The sequence below is a fragment of the Cyprinus carpio genome, chromosome B22 (assembly GCF_018340385.1).
Source record: "Cyprinus carpio isolate SPL01 chromosome B22, ASM1834038v1, whole genome shotgun sequence".
Lineage (NCBI taxonomy): Eukaryota > Metazoa > Chordata > Actinopteri > Cypriniformes > Cyprinidae > Cyprinus > Cyprinus carpio.
This window is the reverse complement of record NC_056618.1, coordinates 17,939,805-17,953,431: the sequence shown is the minus strand read 5'-3', so window position 1 is coordinate 17,953,431 and position 13,627 is coordinate 17,939,805. Positions and strand designations below refer to the sequence as shown.

General features: G+C 36.7%; 1 protein-coding gene across 1 annotated transcript; it reads right to left on the bottom strand.

Moving 5' to 3' along the window:
- Positions 1-2,066: 2,066 nt before the first annotated feature.
- Positions 2,067-9,225, bottom strand: LOC122141633. The gene is made up of 5 exons (XM_042749532.1): positions 9,210-9,225; positions 4,615-4,944; positions 3,689-4,248; positions 3,482-3,579; positions 2,067-2,952 (listed from the first exon to the last, which is right to left on the bottom strand). Exons 1-3 carry the CDS (start codon positions 9,223-9,225, stop codon positions 3,920-3,922), a joined length of 675 nt encoding a protein of 224 aa, XP_042605466.1. The 3' UTR covers positions 2,067-2,952; positions 3,482-3,579; positions 3,689-3,919.
- Positions 9,226-13,627: the final 4,402 nt, after the last annotated feature.

Here is a 13,627-nt window from a genome sequence, read left to right as displayed (position 1 = left end):
AAATGCACTTTAACCATGCAACCTTGAGGCTCGATTGATCGCAGGACATCTGACGTTCGAAGCATACGAAAAGGCAGGTATTTTAGTGTTTTGTTTAGGACTCTCAAATCCAATATAGGATGGAATCCCCCGTCTTTTTTTGGAATGATGAAGTAAACGGAAAAAAAACCCCTGAGTTGTGGCAGGTGGTTTTATTTCCTCTAAAGCGTCTTTTTTCAGTAGTGTCTGAATTTCCATAAAAAGAATTTTGTGCTTCTCTGGGTTCGTCATAATTGAAGGACGAATCCCAGTGTTTACAGGGGGGCGGCGATGAAATTGTAGACTGTAACCTTACGAAATTGTTTTTAAAATCCATTGATTTGTTGTTACTGAATGCCAATAACGAATTTGTGATGTTGAAAACCTGTTCGTCGCTGACCTCAGCGAGTCAACACTGTCTACAACAGGTTTTGTTGTCTTTGGGGGGACGCTTATCAGGGGCCGTCGTCGCATATCTCGAACAATGATATGGTCTCAGTGGTGGCCCATATGGCTGGGATTGCTGAACCTTATATGATCTATTTGGTGGCAGGCCTCGCACTGAAATTTGGAGGCATGAGGGAAAGGTAGCCCTGCGGAACAAATAAGGTGAATAACCAGGTACTTTAAATGAAGTGTGAATGACAATGCGCTTCTGAAGCCACAAGCCTTTAGTCTAACGCTTCCTGAGCTGCTGGACCAAATATCTGACCAGGAACCAGAGGAAGCTGACACAGAATGGTTCTGCAGGATTCAGACTGATGCTATTAAAACTTGACGGCGCGCATGGACCAACGACCACATAACCTTAACCACAATGACCTGCTATTGAACCCACCGATCGCAGAGCTACATTAATCAGTTCGGTGGCTGTAGTGTCTGGTGAGCTGAGCGAGGCATTAATTGCCAGTAACAAATGAGCGTATTAACAGTTCTACCCAAACAGGCCGTTAAATTGTATATTTTGCCAATTAAGTTGTCCACAACTTAAGTTGTGGCACAATTAAAGAAGCCACAGTGGGTTCTATTTGGAGGCATCGGACCCAAACCTATTGGACCCAGATCCTCCATTGCTGCTAACATATGTAAAACCCGATCCAGTCTGGTCGAGTGAGTGGATTTAAATACTTGCGAGAAAACCTCCATAAAATCTGGAGATTGTGGAATAGCAAATATATTAGTGCGTGGCTGGGAATGGCAAAGGCGATTTGTATGCACAGTTCCTGTTGTTGATTTGGGATCATTTCCTAATTTTGCTAAAGCGGTTTTTATTGTGTTTACTAGTTTACAATCCTTCACTCTGACCATCTGCCATATCATCACTGTCAATCACTTCTGGTTCCTTATCTGAAACAGATTGTTCTTCAATGTCATCTGGAAATAATGCAAGATCAGGCTGTGAGAAGGATGGAATACCATTATCCTCACTGCCTGCTTCCGAAACCTCAGAAGTTGGCTAGGGTTGCAGTTTAGCTAGAAACTCCTGAATTTTTCCTATTGTGTTGCAATGGATGCATGGATCTTCCAGAGCTTCCCTAAGATGTTCGACGCCTAGGCAGCTCGGACACTGATCATGTCCATCCTCAAATCCCATCTGCTCCTGGCGAGATGAACACTGTGTGGACATATTTTTATATTTTTAGAATCAGGAAGGTAAATGGAAACACCAGTACTCCCACAATGTTTTTCTTCTTTCCTTTCCTTTCCTTTCCTTTCCTTTCCTTTCCTTTCCTTTCCTTTTTTTAATGCAAATACTTCACATTCCCATGAGCAGTTCAGAAATACCATGCTCACCCGATAAACAAAGTGTCTTACTAGGTATTGCAGGGATAGGCTACAGCTGTCGGAACTTCGAAATACACAGAATAAATACTGGTTAAACAATGTATAGCCTGAATGCACTGTAAGTCGCTTTGGATAAAAGCATCTGCTAAATGCATAAATGTAAATGTAAGCTTTGTCCTAATTAGCTGCACTTCACACCGCTGCAGGTTCTCAGAGGAGAAGATGAAAGAGGAAGTTATAAGGTGTAAGGAGTTATTTATAGTCAGACACGTCACTAAGGTCACGAGGTGACAGCTTTGATATTAGGTTCTCGACAAAGGGAAGGACAGGAAGATTTTCCACTTTGTTGCGCCCTCTGGCGGTTAAGCCAAGGAAATAGAACCAACATAATAATAAATGATTTATGCAGAAAATATCTATAGCCAGTACAAAAATTAAACATGAAAATATACAAAACATACAAAATGTTTACAAAATTATATAATCAGTTATGCATTAAACCCCAGACAAACTAACAAAAACTTTATAAAATACTTTTATGGTAATTATTATTTTGTTAAGCACAAAAATCCACAAGTCTACAGTATACAACATGCATTGCTGAGCTCAAACTCATCTCATAAACATCTCAAATCTCAAATAGCATTGAACAGATTCCAGCATTAGAGCTCATTAATCTGGAACCAGTCCAAAAACTCATAAAATTAACAGCAGGTTGGAAGAAAATGGTGGGCTTAAAAGAGCTCTTAACATTCATGCTCTGGGGGAAAATAACAGCATTCAAATATCATATCAAAGTCAGAGGAGGCTTGTTAAACTCAAGAAAGGATTGCACATCATTTTTTAATATTAAGCATGAATCAATAATGAATAGCATTATGTGACATGGGATGTCAGTGCAATAGAAAATCTTGATACCAAAATAGTGACATATTTCTACCACCAGGGGGCGTCCTCAAATCAGGTTCATGCTTTTGCTTCATGAATGATTTAGACTTTCATAAAACACAGGCTTTTGAGTTCTTTATCTTCTTCTTCTCTAATCGAATGCCTGGTTAGTAGACAAACCCAGACAACATAAATACAACAGTTTGATCAGTGTCTCATGACAATCCTGGAGTATATTGTTTCCTCTGTCCCGTTAGTTTTCTGAAAAACAACGCAAAAGTTCTCAACAAGTTAAAGACATTAATTTCACCATGACAGTAAATACAAATAGTGTGTCATTGTTGTGTTTGTACTGCAGAGAGGAAGAGACCTGCAGGATTTTCCATCAGTGTCTGATCAAAAATATTAATTGTTAGTGCTTAATTGCAGACCTTAAAGTCTAAATGCTCCTGACATCATACACATAATGTATTCTACATTTTGACATTACTAGGATGAAGTGATCATTATTTTATAGAAATATATATTTTCCATGTAAGACGACTTAAATTTCATTCTGTTCCTCACACAAAGCTATCACATGACTTCAGAAGACTTGGAATATCACACAGTCACCTGGACTGTATTTGTTTTGTCATTTTGCAGCTTGACAGCTCCGTCCTCAGTAATACTGAAAAAAAGTGACCTGGATAATATTTAAAATGTCATCTTTCATGTTTCACAGAATAAAGAAAGGCCTCTGAGTTTTGGACATGCTGATAGATGGTGTTTCATTAAAAAAAAATCTTACCTTTTTCTTATCATTTTGTCTAGAAAATGCAGTTTCAGCATATTGCACCTCTTCATCTTCTGTCTGGACCGTTTCCACTGTAGGTTCAAAACCATTTCCTGAAGTTTTAGAGTTAGGATAGGGTTAATTTCTCAATTACTAACATTTGTTTTAATGCAAAAGTACTAATGCTTTATTCTTGTTATAGGAACAGAAGACAGGGCTTACTTTTTTGTGCCGCTCTTCTGCATTTCCTGCAGAGAAAGTACATCACACTCACGAGAGCTACAACCAGAGCTACAGCAGACACACATGCAGCAAGGACTTTATTTACAAGAAACCATTCTAAAATGGAAAGAGAGCTGTTACCCTTGGCCTCACATCAACAGTGCATTTACAGACCCAGAACAAACAAAGGAAATATTCTATCTATATACTTGATTAAACAGAGAAATTCAGTTAATAGACACTGACTACTGTTGAATTACCTGCACACGTGTGACAGAGTTGAGTAGTGATGTTCAGATGTGTGGTCTGGTTTCTGATGGGATTGTTGAGCACACAGCTGTAGGTGTTTTTCTCCTGATATTCCACCTCCAGAGGTAGAGAGAGACTGATGCTGAGATCAGACACACTGATGCTGGACAATAAACTGTTTCCTTTGTACCAGGAGAGAGTCACAGCACTCACATTCACAGCTGAACACAGCAGTGAACATCTAGACACTGATGATGATCCTGAAGAACATTGAGAAGAGTCTCTGGTGATGATGGGAATGGGAAGAAGAGCTGGAAAATATCAAATAAAAGTAAAATATTAATTCAGGAACAAACAGTGATTGACATTTTATCAATTTAGACATTTTTAAATATTCTCACACATGCTGGTCGTCACATGTGAATACTTATATTGTTAAAAACAATTTAATGCAGCAGTTTTTTAATTTGCATCTGCAAGCTATTCAGCCTGAACTGGTATTTTCTTTGGGACTGTAAAGCAAAGGTACATTAGATTTTTTTATTTTTTTAAATAGGCCGTAGAAAATACTTTTTTTTGTCTCCTTTTTTCCATTTTAAATATTTATGAATTGCCAGGTAAAACAGTTTCATTTTTGTTTCATCACAGTTTGGATCATAATGGGTTAATTTACTCACCATAGACTGTAACACTGAATCTCTTGTATGAAGTTGCTTTGTTGCTGATGATGGTTAGTTTATAAAGTCCAGTGTGATATGCGGATCTGATGTTTCTGATGGTCAGAGATCCAGTCTGACTGTCCATCTGGAGTCTGTCTCCAAATGTCTCATTATTGTCATACATATCAATGTTTTGCTTATAGATTTCTGCTATTCGAGTCTCTTTAGGTCCAAACATCCACAGTATCAGATCGTCTCTCTGTACTTCAGTAACATCAGTGTTTAGAGTGACAGAATCTCCCTCAGTCACTGATACTGACTTCACTTCATCTGTATCACCAAACACACCTGCAACACAAACAGAATTTCCCAGTCAGTAAATAAAAACCAATCAAAAACACAAACAGAATTTCCCAGTCGCTAAAACCTTCTTCAAATACAAGGTGGAAAAAGGTTTTACTGGGATTTTACTAATCCCAATAGAGAAAAATATTCATCATACTTACTAAAAGGATGTTTAACACGTATCATATTTAATAAAAGGATGTTTAAACACGTACCATTCATGATCAATAAACACAGACTGAATAAAGTAGCGTTGTGAATCATCTTCCATTTATGAACTACTCTTCGACATAATCAATTATTGATAAATAAACACAGGTTATTTTCATGCTCATGTAGTTAACATGCATATATCTTCAATTACAAAAAAATAAGACAATCAACAAAGAAGATTTAAAAGCATTTGTATGCGAGGAATAATCCAGTTGTAAAGGTGGTTCATAGGAATGAATTTTGAGATCTACAGGTTTACTTTACGCACACTTTCTGTTCCTCCCTCTGCCTCCACCCCTGCACAGTGTAAATCAACCATCGATTTTATGATCAAAGCATGCTATATATTTTATTATATTAGCTATTTATTTTCCCACTTTATATTATTTTCTGTATCTATTTAGCTTAATTTTCTAATTTCTTTTTTTTATTTCCTGTGGAGAGCAATTAAATGCTTATAATACATTACGAATATTTATATAGTATTAATTATATAATACTTTATTTGTGATATGCTCTGTTTAAACAGTAATATCGCTGTATTGAAATCTAGCTGTTTATCTAGCCATTTTGCAAGTCATTTTATTTTATTATTTTGGATTTTCCCAATTTTTTATATTGTTTTATATATGTTTTTGTGCATATCTGACAAATAAAACAGCAAATCACTGCACAATTACGCAGTTAGTCACCAGTTGTTTGCATTTCAAATGCTGTTTGACATGAAAATTATGATTGTCTTATGCTGTTTTTTAGATGAATAATTAGTTTTCTTCTCTTATACCTGTTATACCTCTTTTGATTGACCAATGAGAAGCCGTAACAGTTGCACTTCTGTCTAGAGGGGTTTTTTTTAGTTGAATTGTTATTTTTCTTGTCTTATACCTGTTTAAGACTCAACATCCTTTTCTCATCAGTTTAAGACTCTACAGTGACATATTTAAAGTGCTTTTGCACTCTTGGCGAGATTAAAGAGGATGTTTTATCTTAAATCATCAGCTGTGTCATGGATAATTAAGAAATTTGGGAAGGTTTGTGTCTGTACAAAAATCGATATTTGATATTCAAAACCAAGTTTGTGAGCTTTTGCTTACTGCTATGAACTTAGAGTTGCTTTTGTAGAGTAAAATGTGTTTATATAAGCTACCCAACAAGAAGGATGTTAAACACAAATTTCATTTTGTATCTCGTACCCATACATGGACATTAACAAACTGATTAGTATTAATTGCAAAACTTTTGTGAAGCGTTCTCATAACATTTGTTTCCAGTGAAGTGTCTGTAGGGGGATTCAGAAACAGCCTCTGTTGGCAGAAACAGCCCTTTACCTACTTGTTGTGGGCACATACAGACACTCCAACACACTGTTACGTGCGGCCAGTAATACATACACCCCTGCACCTGCTGCTGCATTCAACCAACAGCACAAACCACATGGACAGCCGATACACAACAATGACCACAGCAGGTATCATTCTGACTCTGCGACTGAGCTGCTAGTAAGGCACAGTGCATCTCTTTTTCATGTTGCTTTAAAAAAAGAGGCCTTGTGCACAACTGCCATTACTGAGACTGATACAGAGAATGCTGTTAATGTGGCACAGGTCATTCGGCCTATGCAATATGAGTATTTTACAGTAATGGTAAATAATACCCTGTAAATTCTAGTACATTTCTAAAATAAAATATATCTGCAAGCAGCAATGAAGGGGCCAAGCACAACAGAGGCAAAATGAGGAGCTAGCATTACTGGGAGCATCAGAAGTTATCAAGTTATTATGGTGTGGTCAGTATGAAGAGACTATGACATACATACAATTTGGTTGTAAATATGGCAAAGCATGCAGAGATGCATCCTCAGATTCACTTTGGCACCATGCCAACAATTTAATTGATGTGTTATTTGAGATCAGCTTGGTCTATCGAAATGCTTTTGATAACTCTTTGCCATCTGAAGATGATCTGAGCTGATTTGGTGGACTGATCATGATATTAAATTAATTTGTTATTTCAGACTAGCAGTTTGGGAGAATTTGGAATAATTGGTATTTGAATGATATAAGGAATCTATCAAGACCAGTTTCAGTTTTCAGTTTTCAGTTTCAAAGCATTATTAAAAAATTAATTTCCTGTACTTTTTGGTTCAGATGACACATCCTGAATTTAGTGATGATATGCTAATGCGACAAAATTCAAAATGGCCTGCTGCATTTATTCAGAAGAAACCATTTTTTAATGATTTTTGGACAAACCATTTAGAAGTATAAGCAAAGAAACTTTTTTTTTTTTTTATACCTCCTGACCAGAGGGTGGTGTTGTGCCAAAATACTGCATGTAACCTCAGGTCATGGTTATAATGACATCTACCAAATTTGGTCAAAATATGCAAAAGCGTTGCAGAGATATAGCTTCATGGCCAATTTGGCTTGCTCTCCATTGAATTTATTAGCGCGTTATAATCTTTTGCCAGTATGGTCTGGAATTTATTAGCGCGTTATAATCATTCAAGTCAGCATGAGCCAAGGAATCAGAAGAATTTTGCGTTATTAGCATGAAAATGATGGCAAATTTGGCCTGTTGGGTGTGCTATAGAGTCTGAGTTAGAGACTCCCAAGTTTGTTGTGGTTAATGTTGTGTGTCCTCTATCTGTGTGCCAAAGTTTCATAACTGTCCTGCTAGCGATTCTGCAGTGCATCTGACCTGAAGGAGGCAGAATAACTTGTAATCAGAGTTAATTTTCCATATGGAGACTTGAACACAAAATTATTAACAGTAGTCTACTCTAATTAATTTGACTGAAATATTAATGTTTTTGATGCTGTGTCAAGTATGATGCTGTCCTACAAATACTGGCACAACTCTTAAAGCAGTCTTTTATTTACTGAACACAGGCAAGTTCCACATACAGTTTTTTAGCCAAATCATCAGAACCATAAATCAAAACCTCAGCAGGGAATTCTTCAGACTGAATAATGAAATAATGAAGATACAGAAAATTTAACACCTACTGGTGACACTGTGTTTCTTAACACTGTTATACAAATAAATTTGTTCTTTCCCAAGACAATCACAAGTCCACCAAGATGTTCGCTTGGTTTTGTTGGCACCGCATTTTAACAACAATGAACCATTTGGGGCAGTCGTGGCCTAACCGAGAGTCAGACTTGTAACCCGAAGGTTGCGGATTCAAGTCTCAGGTTTAGCATGAATTGTCGGTGGGGAGTGAATAACTAGAGCTAGATTTCAATATCAATACTGAGGTTGGGGTGTTGAGCTAGTGACCAAACACCTGCTTGCTGGGCGGGGAAGGATTGGCTGCCCACTGCTCCGGGTGTGTGTTCACTGCTGTGTGTGTGCACTTGGATGGGTTAAATGCAGAGCACAAATTCAGAGTATGGGTCACCAATTAGCAGATGTACATTCGACAATGTGTATAAATTATAATAATTTCCCAATATTTCACCTAATTTTTCTCGATATTTGCATCATGTGATTCTGGGCGAACAGGAAGCTAGAAACAATTGGCAAAACCATCTTAAAAATGTATTATTCAAGGATAAACCAACAACAGAAAACTAAGTATTAGATTACGTTTACAAATAGTGGCACCTGTTGGCCAAGGTTGGTAATGCTAATATTAGCTAGCCATATTTTTTCTTTCTTTATTACTTGTGTTGCTTCTTGAGAAAAGAAAAACATTTTTTAAAAGAGAGGGAAAAACATCTTAGAATGTGGGCTCCGTATAGATAGGATACAAGACACTATTTTTACACCTCAGTTGTTTACTTGTTCTTGTTTCATTTAATTTATTTTCAAGATCTCAGGTTTATTATCCACAATCACTATAAGAAATAACGGAGCCCCGGAAAAATTATTTTGCATTCTCTTGCAAAACTAGGCATCAATAAACTTGAAATATAAATAGAATGGAATATAGTTTTTCCTCTCACCTCATATCACCAAAGTATTGCGAGTGAACGCACAGTCTTTCAGGGAAAAGCGAAAGTTTTGTGAGAGAATGCAAAAGCATTTTTCGCCCCATCTCATTTATTTACCGTCATCTTGATTCATGTCCCTTGGGGGGCTCTGTACTTAATGGCTATAAATGCAACACAAAATGATAATCAAAACCACATTTAATTATGTACAGAGAAATCATTAGGGTAATCTTAATTTAACAGTTTAAAGTTTCAAATAAGCCATGAAATAAATCATTAGGATGATGGAAACTCATACTTATGCAGTGGAATCATTTAAGTTTTTTTTTTTTTATCTTTAATAAATTTGCAATGATGTTAAAAACGTATTTTTTTTTTTGCTTTGTCATTATGGTCTATGGAGTGTAGATAGATGTGGGAAAAAAAGTAATTATAAGCAGTTTAACATAAGGCTGCAACATAACAAAATAAAGGGGCTTGAATACTTTCGCAAGGCACTGTATATACTATATTAGCCAGGCTGCTTAAAGGGATACTCCAGCCCAGAATGAAAATTTTGTCATTTAAATACTTTCGCAAGGCACTGTATATACTATAAAAGCTTTGTTCAACTTTGGAACACAATTTAAGATATTTTGGATGAAAACCTGGAGGTTTGTGACTGTCCCTTAGACTGCAAAGTAAATAACACTGTCAATGTCCATAAAAGGTATGAAAGTCATCGTCAGAATACTCCATCTGCCATCAGACATGCAATCTGGGTTATATGAAGCGATGGGAACACTTTTTGTAAGCGAAGAAAACAAAAATAATGACTTTATTCAACAATTCCTTTGTCAACGGTCTGCTCTGTGTCTGTCCATATCACATATGCTACGTATGCTCTTCTATATCAGCCGCGCCACAAGGATGCACTGTTTTTACATGTATTTAGCTTTGATTTGAAATAAAACAGCGCATTCTTGTGGTGCGGATGATACAGAAGAGCATGCACAGCATACGTGTATACAGGAGAGACACAGAGACGACCGTTGACAAAGGAATTATTGAATAAAGTCATTATTTTTGTTTTCTTCGCTTCCGAAAAGTGTTCCCGTTACTTCATATAACCCAGATTGCACGTCTGATGGCAGATGGAGAATTCTGACGACGACTGTCATACTTTTATGGCTCTTGACAGTGTAACTCACTTGGCAGTCTATGGGACAGTCACAAGCCTCCAGGATTTCATCCAAAATATCTTAAATTGTGTTCCTAAGATGAACAAAGCTTTTATGGGTTTGGAACGACATGGGGGTAAGTGATTAATGGCAAGTATCCCTTTAAGCATGATGAAGTACTCTCACAGAGAAAGGAAGCACAAAAAATATAATTTGTTTTGATGTATCATTGATGTTTTATTCATCTCAGTTTGTAATAAAAATAAAGCAGTTTTAAAGTCTTTAAGTATATATCCTGCCTGACTCATATAGTCTACTAAAAAAAACTCAGATGAAAAAAAGTGAGATGAGTGTAATGAGGATGTAAGGCTTATTTTAAGAGTCTCTGTTAACAGAGGTACTGAAATACTAAACACTTAATATTGATACTGTGAGAAGCCACACCTGACCCTTTTATTCAGTCACAAGAGATACATAAAAGTGAATATGTAGATAAATGTGAAGGACATTTGACAATTCATGAAACATGAAAATATTGCTTTGTAGATTACTTACTGTACTGTAAAGATGGGTTTGAATGCACTATTGATACATTTCCAAATGACATTGATACTCATTTGGAATGTTATTTGTTGCTTACAAATCTGTACATTTCTTTCTGAGTTTGTTTATTCTTTCCTTCTTTTATTCTTGCATTAAAGTTGGATTATCCATCCAGAATTTCATCCCCACTGAAGAGCCTCCCACAGCGATTCACCAATAAATGCTGGAATGTTCCTGTAAGCCTACAATTCACATAATTCAGAGTTTTTTGAAAGAACAGTGAGAACATGAGTGATCCAGAATCCTACAGAATAAAACATGAAGATACTGAAAAACTAACAGGTTGGTGTTTATTCTTAATTTGTCATTAATGATGCTGAAGATCAATAAGGTTATAAAACTTAAAGCAGTTAATCAGATTTAGTTGTAGTTATAAAAGTCATAGTGCCTCTGAACTCTTAGCATAAATTATCATTAGTAAGTAACATTTATATTGATTGTCAAATAAAGTTATCAGAGATTAATATCATGTTATATAATTACATAACTGATAAAAAAATATATAATAGTTCTTATTACAAAAACATGGGATTAGTGCCCATGACTCTACATTGGAGAAGTAGTTTTGGAGGATGGGTGGATGAAAATTAACTTTTTTGAACTTTTATTTTAGAGCTAATGGAAGAGAACAAGGAGGTTGAAGAACTGAGTGAAGCGGAGAAGAAACACCATGGTATCAAAACTGAAGAGAAATCTTTGAGTCCCTTTCAGACTGGAGGTAATTTACTGAAAAATAGATCCAAAAAATCTTTCACCTGCCCTCAGTGTGAAAAGAGTTTCTCACACAAACAAAGTCTTACATCTCACATAAGAATCCACACTGGAGAGAAACCACACACATGTGATCAGCGTGGGAAGAGTTTTAAACATGCAAACACTCTAAAATTACATCTGTTTTCTCATTCTGGAGACAGACATTATACCCTGATAAAAGTGAAAAAAATCTATTTTTCAGCACCATCCTTGAAGAAGCACCTGAAGGTTCATGCAAAGGTGAAGCCTCATGTGTGTCCTTTGTGAGGAAAAAAATTGTGGAAGAAATTTATTTTAACAATACACCAGAAAAGGCACAGTGGTGTGAAGAACTATATGTGCTTTGATTGTAGGAAAACATTTATTACAGATACTGGCCTCAAACAGCACCAGATAATCCACAGTGCAGAAAAACCTTACAGCTGTTCACAGTGTGACAAGAGATTCAGTTGGTCGGAACCCTCAAAACACATGAGAGGATCCACACTGGAGAGAAGCCCTTTCACATGTGATCAGTGTGGGAATAGTTTCGCTCTAAAAAAAACCCTTAATGAACACATGAATACCCACACTGGAGAGAAACCACAAATGCGATCGATGTGGAAAAACCTGAAGGTTCATGCAAAGGTGAAGCCTCATGTGTGTCCTTTGTGAGGAAAAAAAACCACACACGTGATCAATGTGGGAAGTGTTTTAGAAAAAAAAGGAACCCTAAAGATACACATGAAAATCCACACTTGAAAGAATCATTGTGGGAAGACCTTCGCACAGAAAGGAAACTCTAGGAATCACATTTAAAAGCAACAAGTCTTTGGTCATTAATATTATTTATGTAAAAAAAAAAAAAAAAAAAAAAAAAGAAATAGCCAGAATGTTGCTACAGTTATTATCAGCTATCCCAATTTTGTTGGTGACACAGAACTATGATTAAGCAGATTTATTCCTGCAATTAAATCTAGTTATTACAAAACACATGAATAAACAGAATGTATCAAATAAATATAATTTGCCAGAATGGTAACTGGGTTGCAATTTTAAGTTAAGCAAAAACTGATTTATTATTTCTGGTTATGATGTTTTGCACAGAGGTTTTGCAACTGTAGGCAGTTTAATAATAATAGACAAAAATACCAAAATCAAAAGACTCAAGATCACTCAACTTGAAAAAAAAAAAAAAAGGCAAACATGCAACAGATAAAATTCAAGTTAAATCGAGAAGGGACACTGAACTGTAGTAATGGCTGATTTTGAAAAAGTGCTGCATGAAGATTTGAAATGTTTGTAAATTTTTGTAAAACAATTTTTAAAAGGAGGTCATTTGTTTTATAAATGCATTGTGTTGATGTTATTGCTAATAAATTGTTAATTATAAAATTACAAAATTAAATGAACAGTTTTTAATGTTTTTTTATTTTTGTAATTACAAAATTAAATGAACAGTTTTGTCATGTCAAAACTGGATAGTTCCTGTATCAAATGAAAGGCCCGCCTTCTTAAATACTAAATGTGCTGTGATTGGTTAGCTGGGCCAGTGTGTGTTCTGTGACTGGTTAGCTGGGCCAGTGTGTGCTGTGATTGGTTAGCTGGGCCAGTGTGTGTTGTGACTGGTTAGCTGGGGCCAGTGTGTGCTGTGACTGGTTAGCTGGGCCAGTGCGTGTTGTGACTGGTTAGCTGGGCCAGTGTGTGCTGTGACTGGTTAGCTGGGCCAGTGTGTGCTGTGACTGGTTAGCTGGGCCAGTGTGTGTTGTGACTGTTTTGTTGGTGGTTTGTGTGTTGTGACTGGTTGGCTGGGCCAGTGTGTGTTGTGACTGGTTGGCTGGGCCAGTGTGTGCTGTGACTGGTTAGCTGGGCCAGTGTGTGTTGTGACTGGTTAGCTGGGCCAGTTGTGTGCTGTGACTGGTTAGCTGGGGCCAGTGTGTGATGTGACTGGTTAGCTGGGCCAGTGTGTGTTGTGATTGGTGAGCTGGGCCAGTGTGTGTTGTGTCTGGTGAGCTGGGCCAGTGTGTGTTGTGATTGGTG